We start from the raw sequence: 20,624 nt of genomic DNA on the forward strand, positions 1-20,624 counted from the left end.
TCCTCCCCTCCATTTACCCCTTCAGTTAGTGAAGGAGCGGAGGGGTTAAAAAAACATTTAAATACCTTAGGAGGACTGTTGGCGAGCTGGCTGAGCTGCGGCTCGGACGTACATCGGAACACGTAACTTCATCGGTAAACTCCGTGCTTTAGTCCCATGCATGTGAAAGAGTGAAACTAGGCTCCATAGTCGAGGAGGAGACGAAGACGACCTCTCCGCTGCTCCCTGCTTCCACCCGCACAGTCCGAGGCTAGGCAGCGTGCATGACGTCAGGGGGAGTGTGGGAACGCTGTACGCACTCCTGATTGGTTCCGACGACAGCGGGGGGCGTTCTCAACAAGGTTGAGCATTGTTGAATTAACCAATGAGAGGAGAGATGATTGTTACCTTGGTTACAAATTTTGTCCACCCATACACTGGAAAGAGAAGTCCAGGACAAGGTAAGCTAGTTGTTAGCCCGTAAATGTTCATTATACCCGAATAACCAACACTGGATGGGTGCTGCCTTTCGTGATATTACAAGGGTCAATAGAACAAATTGTTTTGAGACAAAGTCATGTATGTCCCGTGTAACTTTAGCAATGTCAAATGGTCCTGTTTTATATAGCTAGTAAGCTAAAAGAAACACTCCGTGCTTACACCAGCTCACCCGTCTTACGCATTTTTGTGCAAAAATTCCCATTGTTCCCATTGATAACCCGCTGTGATCAGTTAAGTTATGGTATATTAGTGCTGAAACTGTTCTATGCCTAATGCCATTTCTCAGAGCCCAGAGATGTTTGATTTAATAATTTTTTGTTTCTCTAGATAATTGGGAATGTTTACCTACTGACTGAAGGAAAAAATAAATCAATTTATGGATTCATAGTTTCAGCTTCAAACTCTTTATTTTGTAAAAGAAGTTTTACCTTTGGGCGATCGATAGCCCTGTGGAAACCAACAGCTACTGTGAAGTTACCATTGCCCTGAATCCAAACCTTATTTTGCCATTCGGTCTGAAATAGCTAATCCTGCTGCTCTGCCCTGTGATGGGGGTGTCTGGTGGGTACTTCAGCAGAAAAATATCAATTAGGTTCAGTTCATTTCCTTCATAGATTAATTCTATTCTTACATAAAGCATCAACCCATCACGCATTTTATACGTTAACTGACACGATTCCTGCGTGGCCAGAATTTTTCAATGCTTAGTCCAACACAAAGACAAAGAGATGTTCCAGCGGCATATCTGACCACAATGGGTGCACCATCTGTCCCCACCCAAATTCAAAATTTGTGGGAGTTGACTGATATTCATGCAATGTCACACAGACCTTGATGACAAAGTGCGGCTTTTGATGATTTTATTGCTTTTGACCTATAGTCTCTTGTGAATCCTTTATGTAGCTCCACTAAGGTGTATGAAGTTCAGTGTTGTCTTTTATCAGGCTTTTTAGATTATTTGTAATTTTTACATGCAGTGATTTGTTTTTCATTTTGCAGTTACTGCTGTGCATGAAAATAAAGTGCTAAAATGATGAGCAAAAGTCATCTTCACACATTCATCACACACTATAGGGCAGAAGATGCTGGTAAGTCACGAGCTGAAACATTGCTGACTTCTGATATAGTGACCTGAGAGTTGTTCAACAGATTTGATCCTCTGTTGAATACTCAAGGTACTGTGGCATGTTTGGTCCTCTATTCAGAGACAGCATTACTTTTGTTTATTCACCTGCCTCCTTGAGACACAGCTGAACTTCTCTAAAAAAGCTGTCTGCCACATTGGGTTTGCTCCACCCCTCCATTTGTGCAGCCATTTCTGAAGCAGCCACATAATCCATTAGTGTTCAGATGGTGCCGCTTCTCTGTCATACCTTTTATTTCTATCTTTGCTGAAGTCAGCATAAAGATTTTGCCTAAGACATCAAAATTGATGAGACTTCCAACAATTTCAGCGATCCTAATTCAGCCATATCATTTGCTTTCATCCGTGCAGAAAAACTGACAAAACGGATGAAAAATGGTCTCTGGAGCTCAAAATACAAACAGGGTGAATATAAAAGACTAGAAGCGATTCTTGATGCCAAACGTCTGGAGTCTGATCTAATTGGGCAAAAGGTAAATATTGATCATTGTCAATATCATGCTTTTTTTTAAAACACCATTGCTATTAATAAATCAAATCAATTCTTGTCTGTATTTCATAACATAGTGATTCTGAAGCAAAGTAAGAGGTATGTGCAAAAACATAATGATAAAAATGTTTTTCAAGACTTTGATAACAATGACTAAACAGTCCTCATTACCTACCACATGAAAACCGACTAAACAGAGAGAAACCTGGTTTTCATTTACAATAAATTTTATTGTTAATTAATCTAATACAATAGCACATCTTCAGTAGCCGTAAGTAGCACTAATGTTTTTTATGAGACTACTATTTTCTGTTCTGTCTTTACAATGTAAAGTGATTTCATTTCATGCAAAACAGGCATTTCATAATGTTTATAGTTTGTACAGCAACATGAAACAGAGCAGTAACATCACTGTCATACACTATAGCATTGTCAGTTTCATGAATATTCATTTGTTTGGCCTGGGTTTTCTATAAAACTGTTTGAAGTTCACACTCAGCTGACTCTGAGCAGATCAAAAAGTTAATACTTAAGGCAATGGAGATTAAGCTGCAAGACCTGCAGTGTTTTAATTGGTAAACTATGTCAAAAGCCTTTTAGGATCATTATGGTCGCCTATGGCTCTTTCAAGCCGTGCTCGCTGCATAACCTAGATAAGACAGGCTATGTTTACATTCGGTCACCCTGCTGACAGGCAAGCTTTTGGAGCATCTCCATTGTTGATGTGATAGAGGGTAAGTACATGACCATGAGTCGCCTCAAGCACAGGATAATTTTTGTTCTTCATGAACGGACTGGCAGTATCAGTAGATGCTAAACCCATAAAAGAAAATACCTTTTGATAAGATTTGTTTCCTAGCAGCATGGTGCAAAAAAAAAACAAAACACATAACCAGCCCCTCAGATCGGACGAGCATATATTGGTAGTCACTACCTTACTCTAGAATAAAAATCATGTAACACTGAGAAATAATCACTGTGATGAATAAATAAGAGATAATACAATTGAGCTCAATATTGCAACATTGTTTCCTTGTCATTCGGCACAATAGTGTTTTTGTCAAAACACCTTGGCCACATGAGAAAATATAAAAATACTAAATTGAAACACCACATTCCCATTGGATAGTCTTCAAATATTCATATTATGGCTATGTAGTCCCCCCTAGTTTATGTGCATACGCTTGGAGATTATCTCTATTTCCAAATTTGGTGATAAAGAAAAAAAAAAAAAAAAAATATATATATATAATATATATATATATATATATATATATATATATACATATAAATATATAAAAAAATATAAATATATAATATATATATATATATATATATATATATATGCAATTCAATGCATCCAATCATTTACAAATAACCAAATATGGTATATGTACAAACAACATTAAGAAAATCTGTTCGTATTAATTTGTTCAATCTTCAAAAGGAATATGAGAGTTTTTTGAGCCCCACATTTATAAGGAACATCACTAAAGGCCCTGCGATGGTCTATCAATACAAATGTTTTCACTTCTTGTTGCATGATTAGACCTTCTCTCATGTGTCTCAAGACTGTGCTAGATTCCCCCTCCTCTTAGGTTTTATTATCATTGTCATACCAATGTGTGAAATTCCAATATTGCATCACATGCTTTTCGCCCGGGTAACTATTTAATCAGCCAGAATAAAGTGCAACTATGTTGGTGGATAAGCTTTTGTGGACGGTATCCCTACCCAGATTAAACACGTGGAATATCTTTAATTAAAACAGTGAAATGATTTAATTTCCATCTTTCATACAACTAAGGTGTACAGTTAAATGTTGCAATTCTTCAAGTGGAGCCTACTAAAGATAAATATTCTTTAATGCAACATGGATTTTACAATTTTTTTTTATGGAGGAAACCCTTTTTATCAAGACACGATGCAAAGCTCTTAATGTTATTAGCAACACCTGTGCTTTAACTCCTATGAGAAGCAAAATGCTGTGAAAAAAGCCTGTGGAGAGTGTGAAGCATTTGAAACACAGTGTACTATGATATTATAGAAGGAGAGCCATGAATTTAAACATCTACAAACTGTGTATACATATAATTTTTGATAGCATTATGGTCTGACAAACTGTGGCGAATCATAATTTGCTCTTAGTATTAAGAATTAGAAGAATTATTACATCTTGAATTTCAGTATCCACGCTTTCATTTTGATGGTCCTGCAGTGCTGAAAAATCTCTCATAATATCACCATCAAGTCTTACTGATAAGAGAAATCCAAAAGGCATCATAGCTAGACAGTAAATTCCCAATTGCTTAATTCAGAATTGTCATCAAGAAAGTGCATAAAAATGTTGAGTGACAAAGTGCATTAAAAAGATAAGGACAGTTAATTTCTCCACTTTTTAATACAAACAAATAAAATGTAATTGCAGCGTTATTTAATGGTTACTGTAAAATTGATAAAGGTGGATATTAATAGATTAGGGTCCTCTGGCACAGGGAGACTAGATATCACATGATGCAAATTTAACTCCAGGCACAGTTTTTGTAATCCAACTGAGTTATGGGACAGCCAATGCAAATCAAGATCACCTACATTACATTGCCTCAAAGAGGCATGTATGCGAAGGCAAGGACATCAATTTGGCCTCTTTCTTTCACTAGTTTCAGAGGAAAACTATGTAGATTCCTGAGGGTAAATGTACAGTAGAGTTGGTTCTAACTATTTTTTCAACAATAGCAGCAGCGACTTGAAATGTACACAGACAGTTGTGACAAATCAATACCCTCACTCCTTTAGATTTCTCATGACTGTATAGACAAATGTATAAATTATGTGAGCTTGTGTTTTGTACTATTAGCTGAGGCAGTGGCCTGTGCATAAAAACACAGATAGATTACAGTGAATTGCTGCACGAAGAGCACATGAAGGAGGGTCTTGTTCTTTAATGATAAAAATGGAAAACAATGACAGTAGATTAAGACCTCCACCTCCCCCTCCTCTCATAATAACATGCCTCATGCGTGTCATGCTTTTTTCAACTCGATTATTTTAATTTGCCACTGTTTATTTTTCCTTCATGCTTTAACAGTGATACTGTTTCAGTTGATTTGCCTGAGTTTATGAGCCTTTCACAGGCAGTATAATGCTAATGACTAAAGACTGAGGCACATGCCAATAATATATCCCTTGTTTGCAGAGACAAAGGGTACAGCTTACTTTATCCACAAGAAAATAACATATTCCACATTGTACTGTCCTTACAAAAGTGTACTTGACTCAAGTTATTGTTGCTAGGGTTTTAATGTTTTCAAAAGGTCCATAATTGATGCATTAAAGCATTCAAGATGCAGTAGTCCCCATAATGTTAATTGGAGGAGGAGGATACAACTATTGCGGCTGAAGTGCATTTAAAAGAAACCACTCAAGTGCTTTGTATATTCTTTCAGTGCTTAGTCTTGTTCAGGGGAAGTGTTTATTCCTGCTGTGCATTAAATCTGGTCTCATAGGTGCAGAAGACTCAGTGTGCAGCCAAGGAAACCAAGGAAAGCTCCATTTTACGGCAGCACAGACAGGTGTGGAGCAGAGAGTGCCCCAGGCTGCAAAAGGCTGAGTAAGAACCCCCTATTACTCCCTGTCATTGCTGCAGTTTCTGGATCCACTGTTATACCGTGCAACCACTCCATTTAAGCCCCATTGAGCCCAGACAGGAACCTCTTTAAAAAAGTAGTGTAAAAATTGGGAACAAAAATTACCTCAGATAAAGATATGTTATAGAGATAACACAAAGAAAGAGAATAATTACATATAAACAGATTTTCTTGCAGTATTAGAATAGCGAAGGTAAAGAAAGTGAGATGAGTTGGGACTTTTAGCAGCATATTGAATGGAGGAAGTAAGTGTTCCTCTGCATGCTAAGGCAGAAGTATTGGGTCCCCGGTGGTGTCATGTCTTGTGAAGTGAGAAGGGCAGCTCTAGCTCTGGGCTGTAACTTGTTTAGGTGTTTAATGACTGCATCTGAGCCACCCAAGGTTAATGTTGTACACAAATGTAACCCTCAGTAATGAGCCTACTCATAAAGATTTGGCGCTGCTTGCAGCTCTCTACACATCTATTGAGTTGAATTATCTTGGGATTCAAAAGCCACCTTGTCAAAAAAGGCAAGCATCTATCTATGTGTTCTCTTTCCTCCTCTCTCCTCTAAAACATCCGCTTTTTCTCTGGAAAAAGTAGTCCTAACACCATCAGTCTAATCTGAACAAGAGTGCATCAATGGAATGAAATTACCATTTATTGTTGGTTCTTAATGTATATTTTGAATACATGCTTGTAAAGTGCTTTTTGCGCCATTAGTTGGATGTAGTCAGTTTGAAAAATGCTTGGTCAACTCATAGCTGATTGCAGAACTGAAGCAAATTGCTTGAGTTTTACCGTTGTGAAATATTTGACTGTTATCAATGGGGAACAATCAAACCTGTTATTGTGTAGCACCCATAGATGCTTGATTAGATTCAGGTTTGGGGAATTTGTAGGTTAAGTCAAAAACTTGAATTTGTTGCATCTTCAAACCTTTCCTAAATGATTTTTGCAGGGGGCATTATCTGTTATCTGTAAGAAGCCATGAAGGGATGTACTTGATCTGCAGTGTAGGTTTTATTTCAAGGTAAAAGTAGCATACACATGAATGGCAGGGCCCAAAGCTTGCTAGCAGAACACTTCCTTAAGTATCGCACACCCACTTTCCTATCGTCAGCTGGCCTTTTTCCTATAGTGCACCATGTTGGTATCCCCAGGTAAGCAACACCCACGAACATGATGTTAAAAGAATCACATCATTCATCAGAGCAGGTTCAACCTGGCCCTTGTCCAACAAGCTGCAATGCACTGTCTGCTGACCCCTTTCAATCAGAAACCACTGTCACCTTTTTTAGTGATCTGGCTCTTCAGTTTGATTGGACAATGTGGGCCAGCCTTCACTCCCCACTCCCACCCACGAGCCTTGGTCGCCAACCTCACTGGTTTTCCTCCTTGACCACATATGACCCACTCATAGAGCAGTCATAATTTGGGCCTTCCTTACCCTTGCAGCGTTGCATCTGCCCATTTTTCCTGCTTCCCACACATCATCTTAAAGGACTTGCTGCCTAATGTATTCCACCTTTTGACAGAAGTTCATATAAAGCTTTACAGGCAGTTCTACTTTATTGTTTAGTTCTCGTCCTCTGGAAATGTTTCTGGTTAACACTCAATACAGTTATTTCAATAATGTACTTTTATGTAGTGTTGCATACTTTCAACTACTTTGGTTTTTGACGAAGATCCTTTATTTGCTAAAATAATGTGGTTGTATTTAATACAGCTTTCTCTTGTCTCATTTCCAGGGAGAAGGCGGAGAATGAAATTTGTAATTTTCTAGAGCAGATCGTACCAAATAGCAGAACAGACACTGCTATCTTCTCACTTCAAGAGGATGGTAACAGCGTCAACAGTGTTTTAACAGTACCTATGCATCAACAGTGGTCTCTGTTGATTATAAGTACTGTACTAATATGTGTCTTTGTGTGTTTTGGGGCTTTAGAGCTACTCCTTAATAGGGAGCGGGAGTCATTCAGGATAGCCACCGTGGAGCCTGTTCATCAGCTCAGGGATGACCTGTGCTTCAGAATTGATGAACTTCAACATCAGCAGCTCACTGTCCACCCATCAAACTGGAAACAAGTAATACAACAGGTATCTCTGTTGTACAAAATAGAGACACTCCTGAGTACCTACTTTTGCAATGGGAAAAATTTATGAGAGCAAAATATATACAGAGCTGGCAGAATCGCAGCATTTCTGAATCTTAGAAAAATAGATTGATATAGTCTTTTTTTACTGCACATTGTTCAGAAAATGACAAATTTTGTCAATATTGAATTTGCATTTAACAACTCATGTCCTCATTTGTCCGCTGAAATTCATTAACAATGAATCTTAGTTGTGCTCACTCTCTGCTGGTACCAAACCACAACAGTCCAACAAGCACAGGAGTTTAAATTTAACCACTATCCTCTTTCTTCCCCCAGCTTGCGCACACGTTTGTATTCACTGCCCATGAATCTCTTGTTCGTTAGGTATCCCCAATCCCTAAATCACCAATTCTGCTTTTGAATCTCAGAGGCTTTTTGCTATCTCAAGAGATGAATGGTGAGATTAAGGAGTAAGCAGGGGTCTTTAAGACAGACCATGCATGGAATGAACTGTCTGCCAGCCATTTTCGTCTCTTCTGTGTATCTTACTCATGCTTGTTTCTTTCCAATGACCTACCTCAACTGTGGTGCCCCAGTGCTCCTACCTACTTGATTTCATGGGTACAATAAAAAAAAAACAACAACAAAACACAGCTTGTGCTGCTTTTGCTTTTTGTAATACTTCTTGTTTATTTTTTACACTTTGTTATTTCACAATTTTACTGCATTGAGTCACAAGAAATCAGGAAATTCTCAGTTGCCATATAATTACAGCCATTTCGAACAAAACTAAAAGTATCTAAAACTACACAATCGGAGCAATTCAGCATTCTGAGCGTCCGCAAGATAGAAACCGTGTTGACATGAGCATGCAGTGACCAGGTATGATAACTGTCATCTGTCATCAGATTTTACAATTATATGCAAAGGAAAGGTAAGATTTTTTTTTTTTAATTGGATATTTAATGGAAAGACCTTCCAGAATCGAGCTGTTTGTGCTGTGAAGGCTGTGTGGCCAAGTGTTTTCTTCCTTCGAACAACAGTGTTCCTTATTCTTCAGCTGGTTAATCTCTTCTCTCAGTTTTTTCTAAATTTACCACCCCATTTACCACCGTCACATGGTGGTAAATGGGGGAAACACTAATCATTTCAATGTTGTGATGTGAAAGAAGATCTTCCCAGCAAACTAGTACACATAGTCCATGTTCGCAAATAGTGTGCAGGCTATATTACTCTGTCTAAAGAGATTTTAGAAATTCATAGCATGGAAGCAGCTACGCAAGTCTGAGCAGCTTTAAGTATAAAATATTTTCAAATAAATCTAAATTGATTTTGGAGCCCTTACTGAGTGCCGCTGTATAAGAGAGTGACTGACACACCTTGAATCTTTGGCGGTTATTCCAGTAAAGATGCAATGACACTGAGAAGAAAGGCAGGTGTTCTCAGCCCCTGGCATGCTCTTGATTCTCCTGCAAGGCCCCATGGTGTTATTACCCCGGCTGAAAGATCTTTCAGTGTTTCTGCTGCACAAAAGGATCACAAGCTCCACCAACATTCTCATGTTTTCCTTGTGTATCTTCAGTTTTATCCAGAGAATGGAAAATTCTCTTAATATCTTTTCATATTTTTATTTTTGCCTTTACCTTTATATTACTGACTTAAAACATTTCCCACATAGTTATTAATGCACATGTAACATTATGTGCTTCTGAATGAATCTGATGTTGCTTTCAATTATTCTAAAGCACATTTCCATTAAAGGGGAACTCCATGGAATATATTTGCAGTGAATGTCACCCTTTAAGTGAAAAAAGATGTATATCGTCTTTTGGTACTCCAGCAGGAGCTGCACATGTGATGAATTGCTTCAAGTGCTGATCTTACCGAACCTTTGGAGCCCGCAGCTCACCTCTGCTTGCAGCTACCAGCTAGAGGCTATACATTTGTGCACTCACATTTCTGACTCAACTGTTGCTCATTAACTTGGGTAATATAGTCACCATGTTTTCAAGGAAGAAGAAAACATGAAATAAAAATTAAGAAAGAGTTTCTTCTCAGAAACAGGCCTGAGTAGTAAGTAGCTCGGTAGCTGTTTTACTAAAAGTGATTTACTCAGGTGATTCATCTCTCTAAATCATGTCTGTGAAAAAAGTATCTGATCAGATAGAGATGGCAGATCATACGTGCCAGTTTCATTTCCCTGGACAGCATGGACTCAGAATGTAAGGCTTTTATGTTGTCTAAGCCTGTATTCAAAACATTTACATGTTTTGTTCTTTATATTCCCAGATACAGTTTGTGAAAGACCAGCAAGATGGCATTACTGCAAAACTTCAAGCAGAGCTCCGAGCGTTAGAGGAGGAGATTTTGGGCCTTGGCTTGGAGGTAAGGTTTTCCAGCCCCAGCTTTAGGTATCCTTCTGTTTCAGCAAAATGAACATTTCTGCTCAAAAAGGGATTGCTACAAATTCACCAAATCAAATATAGGTTGCATATCTCATAGATGACTCTATTGTTCTCTGCAGAAATATCTTAATAGTAATTCAGATAATCTGGTGGAAATGCAAAATATACCAGCGGCGGTATTGAATTCCGATTGCCCTTACCCAGAGCTTAAAGAGTCCCTAATCCAGGCCTTCCACTCCCTATCAACAAGATACTGCAGAAGGCTGCAGGTTCTTCAAGAGTTACAGCAAAAAACTGACAGGTAGGCATTTCAACAAGTATCACAATCTGAAATGTTTTATTCATCCTCATGGGAAATTCTGTCTAGTAAGGTTCACTTGTAGGGTTTTTTTTTTTTGTTTGTTTGTTTGTTTGTTTGTTTTTGTTTTTTGGGTTTTGTTTTTTTTTTTTCAGAATTGCCTGAACATTGTAATAATTTTGGAAATCAATACAAAATATATGCTTACTTCAATCATTACATGGACAGGCAGAACACTTAGCTAACTAAAACAGAATACTCAGCAGGACATTGACTGCACATAAAGGAGATCATCAATCCTCATAGGAATATTATTGAAGATGACAAGTCTCCCTCACCAAGATGTTGATTACATCAGTGTCTTATATCCATTTCTTAACTTGATTTATATTTCTATGTAGTGGCTTTTTTTTTTTTTTTTTTAGCACTTTTGACTATATGACTATGAATTGAAGTGAAAAAAGGAGAACATTGTGTAATTGTATCAATTATTATTAAATTTTTTTATGCTGATTTATTTTCTGAGTTGGAATCTGTTTCAGGTTTTGTTGCTGGAGTCCAGATGACCACCTCCGCTACCAGTTTACACTGTTTCAGTATACTCAAGACATACCGAACCACAGAGCACTGTTTATGGACATGCTGCACAGACTCTTCTCTGAGAAAACAACACAAGAGCTGGTGAGTACATTGGAAAAAGATTATTATATATATATATATATATATATATATATATATATATATATATATATATATATATATTTTTTTTTTTTTTTTTTTTTTTTTTTTATCAAACTAAAGACCTATGGTTGATTAAATAGAAAATATGCAATGTATCTTAAAAAAATACTCAGACAGCCACTCACCTCAAGCTTCTATTTTTTTTAAGATGTAACAATTGTCAGTTAGCAAGAATTTTGATAGATTTATATGTTATTCAAGATAAAGTGAAATTCCTTTAGTTGTGAACTGATGATCAGATAAAACAAGAGATCTGAAAATGTTAGTGACTGGATTTCTTTTACAGTCTTGTCATATTTCATATACAACTAGGTGATTAATCAACAAGGCTATGGCATATGAATATGTATAGACATGAACTGCTTCCATACCTTATCTCTACTTTATGTTTTCCCACTCACATTGCTCCATACTTACATGGAGGCTACCTTGTGCAACAACAGTCCATTCCACTGACCACTGAGCAAGTCAGGGTTAAGAACGTCGATCAAGAGCAAGATTTTTCCCGTGGAACACTATATATTGATACTGACACACAGACTCCCACACAAACACACCTCTCTTACACAGTACCTACCCTCTCCAGTTTAAAGCAGCTCTTCAAAATTAGTCACAATCAATGTAGCTTAGCACCCTGACCTGAGCAGACAGACACACCGATAAGCTTGGACAATGATCTGCTCAGCACGCTGCAGGATCTGCCATGTCACCCACTGTGGACAGAATGCTAACCCCACAGCCACGCATTGCCATGACAACCGCCACCCCCCACACCCCCCACCTCCCTTCCCCTTCCCTCATATCAGTTCCAGCTGGGCACTGCATTTAGCTGTGATCGTTTCATGCTGGGGGAGGTCGCAAGGAAGAGAGATGTGTTTCTTAAGTCTTCCTCTGTATTCTCCACACCTCCTCATAAACAGATCCCCCTGCGATGGGTGGATCTATTAGTCATAATTAAGGTTTCTTGTGCACAGTGAATAATCAACTGTAGATTAGGCTGCTGAAACCCCACTAATTAAACAAATATGCTATTCTGCTGTCAGCATTTGAGAGGGCCACACACACACACACACACACACATATATATGTATATACAGATATCTTTTTGTAACTTCTGTATCTGAAATCAAAATGAAGTATGGCATTGATGAGTAGATGGATTTATATCCAGTAAGCTCAGATGTTAGTTCCCTACTGTAAATGTTCTCAGTTTGCTTTGAGCAGATATTTCAATCATATTACCTGTTGAAAAGATAATTCCCATTTCTCTTGCAGACATACGAAATTAGTTAACACTGTAATTACATAATAATTTCTGTGAAGGAAATCATCTTTGCAGTCATCTGTTTCATGAAGGCTTTTCAAATCTCAGTATTTAGGGTTGTTCCTGTTTAAGTCTAAATTGTTTGCTCACCGCCGTTTTGTCCACCATGGTGTAATTACAGCAGGATGTTAACAGCAGTGTGCACTGTTTTGTTACTCTAAGGTAAAGAATTGTCATAGCTAGAGAGTAGGTGTGACGTATTACCACTGCCAACTATTTCTAACTTGATTTTATAATCCCAAAATATTTGAATAAAATAATTTCCTTCAATAGTTTATTTTACAGAGGCTACCAATCAAAGTCCATTCACATATTCCTGCCTTAGCAAAGTGTTACTGCAAGTATGCAGATGTGGCTTGTGTTCCTTTGGACAATCTTCAGTGGAAACAGTTCCTCAGTTTCAATGAGTCTGAAGGCGAACATCTAGTTCAGTGTGTTGGTCTCCCTCTGCTGGATGGGGCTTTTTATTGTCCACTATGACTTATTCCTTTTCCTTGATTTACTTTCATAACAAGTAGGACGCGCCAACAGGGTGCCAACAAGCCCCTCATGTTAAGCCCCTCAGTAAAATAGAAGACAGTAGTGGAAATAATTCATATTGCTGACCTTTTGCCTCTATGCAGAGAGCCATTTTTCTTTTTTCTTTGTACTTCTCAGTCTTTGTGGAGACAGCACTCGGCAGAGGGAAAGTGGATGCAGCAGCTCAACTAGGTGTCATGCCACTTTAAATGTGCACTGCAGGCACAGTGCGGTAGATGCTTCCATATACGTTCTATATGTCATATGGTGGCTGAAATGCACATGTGTCTGTGGGCAAATACACATCTCAAATCAAGGATAAACATCAAAACATGTATGCAGACACGTTTGTTTGGGCTTACTCAATTCTTAAAGCAAAACAAACGCAAGGCTAGTGAAGGAGAAAGTCAAGAAGAAAGGGTGGATCTCCTCAAGTTCCAAAGTTGTGCATTAATAAACAGGATTTGCTTGACTGCCGCTGGCACTTCAGTTTTGTTGGCACGTCTGTCAGCTCACTCATTTTCAATAAAACCAGTCAGCCGTCTAATGCCTTCCCACCGTCAGTTAGCCACTATTAGCCCATAGATGAATATCATTCCCTCTGTTCCAATGAAGCAGCCAAGTGATGCAGCCTCTGTGAGTGCTGACACAATGATGAATAGCTACAGGGAGCCCTCACATAGAAAAGAACTGTTTTCCTTCAGGACATTTCACAGCCAGGAGAGAAAGACCATTTTATACACCAACCTAGCTAGATGTGATACAGACTTTTCCCTATGGTCATGCTGCCCTTATTATAGATGGTGTAATGTGTCATGTAGGAGCCTTTGTGGATTTGTGTTTGCATGTCATCAGTTTGACACAACACTCTGTATAATATTAGCAGAGTTGCCATTTGGGCAGTAGTTGTCAAGTACTAAGAATAACTAACAAAGTATGAAAAATTTTACACTAAGTAATACATTCATGTCACCACAGTCAGCAGTGTTATCTATGTTGTTCTTCCAGATGGAGCACGGACGTGTGTGGGACTCACAGCGCTTCACTCAGGAACAGCTAAACACAGCGAGCAAACATTGGCAACGGGACCGGGAAGAGCTACTGGCCAGAGCCCTGGTCACATTGCAAGAGGCAAATCATACCCACCAGGAGGAGCTGGAACTCCACAGCGACCGTCAGAACCAGAAGGACATCTGTTCGCATCTCAGAGAGAAGGTTAGTGTCTTATGTAGCATCACGTGACGAGGAGACTTGTGTTTTGGTTCTACTTTTTTATGTATAAAACACTCACTCAATTTTTGGTGGAGAAAACAACTGAGTTGGTGTCCAAAATTTTTTATATGTAATATTTTTTTCTAAAAAAGAACATAGGCAGATCTTGTAGTTGCTGTGCGATATATATGAGACAACAGACAGGCAGCATTATCTGACGGCATGCTGTTGTACAGTATATATCCTGACAAGTTTGCATTTTAAATCAGGCAGCCTGACAACATCGCTCCTTTTAGTTGGCATCTGGGATGAGCTGTGAATGCAAACAGGCTACTAAGGAAGATCTTGGAAACATGATGTTGCTGTGTATGAGGTGTACCAGTTCGCGTTTGCACAACAAACAAATCCATGCTGTACAAATGGAATTTTCTGTACCTGATATATATTTTTTTTAATTATTGAAATGGTGTTTATACCTCGTGGCTGATCACAATAACAAGACAAAATTATGTATTCAAGCAGAATTGGTGTGGAGATTCTACTGCATACAGAGTTCATAGTTTGTGTAGAATAGCTTAATGGCTTAGCAATTTCAAAATGTGTATTTGTCTACGCCGTTAGCAAATTTCAGTATATGTCAGGAGAGTTTATTGAAAATCAAGATGGATATTGAGTGAACTAACAATCTAACAACCCCATTGTTAGGCTCTTATCTCAGGTTCCCATGTTGGGATAGTGGCAAAACAAAATAAAACAATGCCTCAGTTAATTATAGAAGGAGCTCAGCAATAGTAAAGGGCCTGCAAGCACAATCAAACTTTTTTTCCCCTGTTTTTTATTTTGCTGCTATCTTTTAATTTTGGAGCACATCTGCAAAATTGCAATTGAAAAGGGACTTTCCTTTTCTCAGGCTGTGCCTTACTGTGCAGCTTTTGGACATAAGCACTTCAGAGAGGCCCAACAGCACTCTGATTTACTGCAGTGTACCTTATGTTTGATATCAAAATATCTTCCTCTGAAACTAAAACAATGGTTTGAGTGGGAGACAGTTTCATAATAGTTTGACAGTTAATTATTGTTACTGTAGGGTTAATGTGAAAGCACTCTGCCTCACTGTCAAGGAGAAAGGTGCCATAATGAATAAGTGCAATCTCAAGTGGAATTGAGATTGCACTTCTGTGAACTTACACAGCAGTATGTAAAAGGGGAAAGTGAGGGAAGGGTATGTCACGCAGTTGTGGAGTGAACTTATTGGCCAGAGACTAGTTCCTGAAATAATTGTATATCTCTGCAGGCATCATTGCTCTCGAATATCCTAAACGTTTCTTTGATGTTTTACTGCACATTTGATGTAACATATGAAAATAATATAATATAGATGGGATTTGATCACTGATGTAAATAAAGAAGCAAGTTCTAGGCCAATAGTCACTTCCATTCAGTTCTGGTCGAGCATCTTCGGATTCTTTCTTTTCTTCAATTGTATTTTTGAAAGCACATGGGGTCTTTGACTTTCTGTAATTTAGAATAAACCTGCAGCATAATATAAACAGCACATCTCTGATGATAGCTAACACATTTTTTTTTATTTTCATTGCTCTCTGAGGCAATGAAAAAAATAAAGTCGCAGACATTTTAATTTCCATAACTTTGCTACATTCACATTTTTTGTTTATGCATTGAGTGTGCGCATATTTGAGTTTGTTTGGAGGCTCAGATGGATTCCTGTTTGTATCCAATTTTTCTTTTTACTACCTTTATCACCAGAGCACAGCGAAGCAGTGATGAGACAAGATAAATTTCCTCCCGTTGCATCTGCTTCTTTAATGTTTTGTTTTCAGTAGCTGCACCATCTGACCCAAGCAACTCTCATAACGTGAGTGAGCTATTCAGCCCCATAGAGAGGGACTTACTTTTTACACTTGTGATGAAAAAGTTATACGCTGGTATGATTTTGCTACACTAACTGATAAAATATTATTGCAATAAATTGCTTTTGCTTTAAGGCCAAAGAGTGAAGCCTCCTCTCTCTATAATCAGTGTGCCTTGTGTGTGTGCTGTGAGCTCAGGCACATAGGTGCTACTTTTCTACTAGTATCTTTGGTTGCTTTATAGAAATTGTATTCAGAGGGACATTCCCAAAACAGACTCACACTTTGCCTCTGCCTCTTTCTTGCAAGAATAAATATTCAAAAGACAATTTGATCTACGAGCTTCTTAATTTAATGCTCAGAATAGAAAAATTGCTAACACACACTACCCTAGCCCAATGTATCAGACAGGTCACCTCGAAATCAAAATGCATGTTTTTTTTTAATTTTATTTTATGGATTTTGTGGTGACCATAATGATGATCCATAATATAAGAGCATTTCGCACACAGATAGGAAACTTGATTATTTGTAGTAATGGCACTCTTGTGCAGTCAGGGAATATGCATAAAACTAAGTAAAAGTAAATTAACTTCAGTCAAATAATGCAGGTAAACAAATAGTAACTGTGATTTTAATTAAGTGAGTGAGTATTTCATTGATAAACAGCTGAAAAAAACAATGAATAAATTGTTGAAATAGCTAAAAAAAAAAAAAAAAATACACAGTTCTATTTACCTCAAAGTAAAGTTTTATGTTGTTGCCGTCCTCCTTGCGTCATATTATCAGAGCCTCCATGGGCTCAGTTGGTAGCATGTATTGGGCATACATTGGTCAATACAGGTTTGGTACTGGTTAGGGAGAAAGACAGTGTGAGACTTCTGAGGCACACACAGTCCGAAGAAATTCAGGGTCAATTATTTCAGAGTTAGCCTGAATCCATCTGTTTGCTGAAGGGCGAGACAGGCCCAGATCACTGCCTTTCAGATGGGCCATGCCAAGATAACTGGCAGGACTCACGAGTCTAGACACAGATGGCAGTACTGATCATGCAGCAGTTTAACAGTATAGTAAATGTCAAGGGTGTATATTTTAAAATATAAAATGAAATGGATGATTAAGATAGCTAGTAAACATTTCATGCATGAGACATGGCTTATTTAATTCCAATTTATCACTGAAAGACAGATGCTTCTTTTCAAGTAATCAGCTGTTTGTTCTGCAGTGTTCTGGCTGCTTTAATTACTTGGCATTGTTCTTGGTGTTACTGTTCATTCTGTCCTTGCTTTCATTTTGCCTCCCACTTATATCTCCCTCTCAGGCATCTTTGATGAGCAATTGTGTTTTCCACATGAGTAAATAAAGCCTAGAGGGATGGCAGGTTGTTCCAACATTTTCAGGTGGCAAAGAGATGAGCAGAGCAACAGGACAAATGAAACAGCCAAAGAAAGTAGGCAGATTTTCATATAAGATTGGAGCTTTCTTTTCAATGCAAGAGTTCACATTTCATTTCCTACTTGTACTAAAAAGCAATGTAAACAACACTATTACAGATGAACTTCCTGAGATGATCTGTGGTCCCTTCTCGTGACACTGTCAATGGACGGTGTATTAGCAGATACTTTGTCACTGGGTGGTGGTGACAAACAAGGACGGCTCTTTATCATTCTGATGACCGAATGGACAGCACATTTACCTTCTGATGAGACAGTGTGTGGGCAACATCGTATTTCAGCTGACAAAGGAGTTAATTTCTCATATAGGTATCCTTTTTCTTATGCAAAGTGACTTACATGTTATGGACCTGAGGAAAATGATTGTTCGGTCTCTGAAAATACAACAACAGTGGTCCTCCCAATGGAAGTGGTGCTTGTGATGGAGTTCTGCCCCCTCCACCTAACTTGACTCAGGATGAGAGGTCACTGTGAGGTCTCAGTGCCAAAGCTAGGGTACTAAATCTTAACCTGGCCTTCAGACACAGCTGTGGGTTTCTGCTGATATGACAGGAGCCAGGGCAGATAAACAAGTCAGTAACAGGCAGCTCACTGTCCTCAGAATCTGCACTTTGGCGGGCATCATCATGTTTCCTTGTTTGTTGTTAATGAACCAATTTTGTAGTCACACATACCTCTCCAACATCTTCTCCCTCATCTTGGGGAATCTGACCAATTAGGGAGGGTCAACTAGTTAACTCTCTAAAGTATATAACACTATCCTGAGGGGCTGCACCTTCATATTTGAGGTTACATTGTGCGCCGACACTGTTGAATCCTCCTTTCTCCTTGAGCAATCAAGCTTCAATAAGCATCCTCAGCAGAAGGCATCCTGGGCTTCAACAATCTTTCTTCACCACTAATGATAAGATTTTCCCTAACAGTTCACTTCTTGTGACTAAATCAATCTCCTCAGTTTCCATATGTACTGCACATCCTTGTTTGAGATTTGTAGCTTCACATGCATTTATGTCCTAATTGTTGTGTATCTTCAGGTGTTTTTGTCATTAAATGACCTGCAGTTGAAAGAGTTGATAGTTGCGACAGTGCGCTCTGACAAAAGGCATCCCTTTAAATTTATTTATTTATATTACTGTAACAAATGATTTTAGCAGGCTGCAGTGTGCAGATAAAAAGGCTATTATTCTTTTGTTATATTGACATCTGCAATCTCTCTGTGCTAGTATGAAAAAAGATGGTGTCCCGTTTCTCTTTGAATTCACGGAAAATTAGATTCCAGTGACAAATCACTGTAGACTGTACATAATGACCAATTTATTCCTTTTGTGCTTCCTCAAAGGCCTTTTCATCTCAGCATAAGCAAAGACATTCTTCCTTTGTTGATCTCCCTGTGGATCTAAGTTTTAAAGATTGTTTAATCACCCTTACACTACAACTGCACACTTCAACATTGCTTTATGAGAGTATGCACCGTGTTATCTGTGGCATGTTAATGTGTCTTAAAACATACAGTTCCCCAGCCAGTTGTGGACAAATTCCACTGCTCATAGTTCACCTGCATCATGCAGGTATCATATCTGGGCTAGCCCACAGCATGATGGATGGTTTAATCATTTATCCTCTTTTTCTGTCAAACAAAATCTTTCATTTTTACTCTGATTACTTAGACTGAGATATCTCAAATATAGCCCAAGAGATGCCTTTTAGACAGTTTTCTTTTCTTTTTTTTTATACAGACATGACACTTTTCCATTTACTGTCAAGGTGCACAGTTGTGACATGACAAGAAGAGAGCAGACATGAAGGGTTACGTCCACATGAGACCAGCCAGCCAGAATCAAACCAGTGACTTTGCATTTACATGGTCATTATCTGAGACCATTCCACTGCACCTATTGAAAGCTTACATATACCTTATATCAAAAAAAAAATTAAGCTTTAATGAGATGCTGGCAGATTCTATACAGTATTTTAATATTATGCATTTTTTCTCCTGGGGGGGAAATCCAGTCGTAAACTGGAAAATGAAACACATAACCTACACACTTGGAGAACATAACATTGCGTTCTTTTTTTATTGTTTTTTTACACTAGTATTTCTTTTGCCAACAATTGCTTGCACTTTAAAATCTACCTTTTCAATCTACCATTGAAATTGAAGTTTGTTAATGATTATTTATTTTGTAAAGGCCTTTTGTTGCACCGTAGGGCAACAGAATAAAATCATTAATAATCTTTTGCAATAACAAGATTTTATTACATAAGGCAGGACTGGAATCAATGCCAACAACAACAGATTACATATTAAGAGTTAAAGGGCAAGAGAAGCAGAAGAAATAAATAGGACAGGTGGAGTACAAAATAAGTGAAAAGCAGCGACTCATAACAGGCACAGCAGAATAAATACTGCCACAGTGCTTTCATTGTTACTCAGTCACTACTTTCTAGCACTGCTCAGGTTTGCTCTTCTGGTCAAGAAAGATTCCTTTTGGACCATGTTTCAGGAGAATTCAGTCATTAAAGAAACATATTGCACCATCAACTTCAACACTGGAAGTTGGACTTTGATTTTAGGCTGGATTCTTTCAAGTCCTCCTTTAAGCACACATTTGTTGCTTTCTCTCAGGAAGATGTCAAGTATGATGATGATATATGAATGACTTGATGATACTGCTGGTGCTAATGTGTGTGATACCATGTTAATTTGCAGTTTAGTCCCGCAGGGATTCCTTTGTGAGGCTGGCTGCCCCATTGGAATGCAGCACTGTAATGCCCAGCTCGCCACAGAGATGCTGCTGCATAACGAACCTGTCACTCACTCACTCTGTGGCAAGTGTTGGGCTGTGTGTGTGTGTGTGTGTGTGTGTGTGTGTGTTCCTGCATACTGTATCTAGGTGGGTGGATGAAGACAAAGATGTAAACATAATCTTTGATTTGAAGTATACCAAGAAATTATCTCT

At 38.3% G+C, this 20,624-nt stretch overlaps 2 protein-coding genes across 3 annotated transcripts in view; one reads left to right on the forward strand and one right to left on the reverse strand.

Annotated features, from left to right (window-relative positions):
• The window catches only part of pkp4 (plakophilin 4), a 66,561-nt gene extending 66,307 nt beyond the window's left edge, over nucleotides 1-254 (reverse strand). For both annotated transcript variants that reach the window (XM_029493043.1, XM_029493042.1), the window contains exon 1: nucleotides 66-254. The gene's annotated coding sequence lies outside the window, so the exon portion shown is untranslated. The remainder of the gene's footprint in view (nucleotides 1-65) is intronic.
• Nucleotides 1-20,624, forward strand: part of LOC115035282 (coiled-coil domain-containing protein 148-like) — a 25,169-nt gene continuing 4,545 nt past the window's right edge. The window contains exons 1-10 of the mRNA XM_029493044.1: nucleotides 1-440; nucleotides 1,480-1,568; nucleotides 1,976-2,097; nucleotides 5,621-5,724; nucleotides 7,493-7,584; nucleotides 7,690-7,841; nucleotides 10,130-10,225; nucleotides 10,365-10,546; nucleotides 11,086-11,224; nucleotides 14,136-14,342. Of these exons, the coding sequence (XP_029348904.1) occupies nucleotides 1,511-1,568; nucleotides 1,976-2,097; nucleotides 5,621-5,724; nucleotides 7,493-7,584; nucleotides 7,690-7,841; nucleotides 10,130-10,225; nucleotides 10,365-10,546; nucleotides 11,086-11,224; nucleotides 14,136-14,342 (1,152 nt within the window). The 5' untranslated portion in view covers nucleotides 1-440; nucleotides 1,480-1,510. The remainder of the gene's footprint in view (nucleotides 441-1,479; nucleotides 1,569-1,975; nucleotides 2,098-5,620; nucleotides 5,725-7,492; nucleotides 7,585-7,689; nucleotides 7,842-10,129; nucleotides 10,226-10,364; nucleotides 10,547-11,085; nucleotides 11,225-14,135; nucleotides 14,343-20,624) is intronic.

This window comes from Echeneis naucrates, chromosome 21 (assembly GCF_900963305.1).
Source record: "Echeneis naucrates chromosome 21, fEcheNa1.1, whole genome shotgun sequence".
Lineage (NCBI taxonomy): Eukaryota > Metazoa > Chordata > Actinopteri > Carangiformes > Echeneidae > Echeneis > Echeneis naucrates.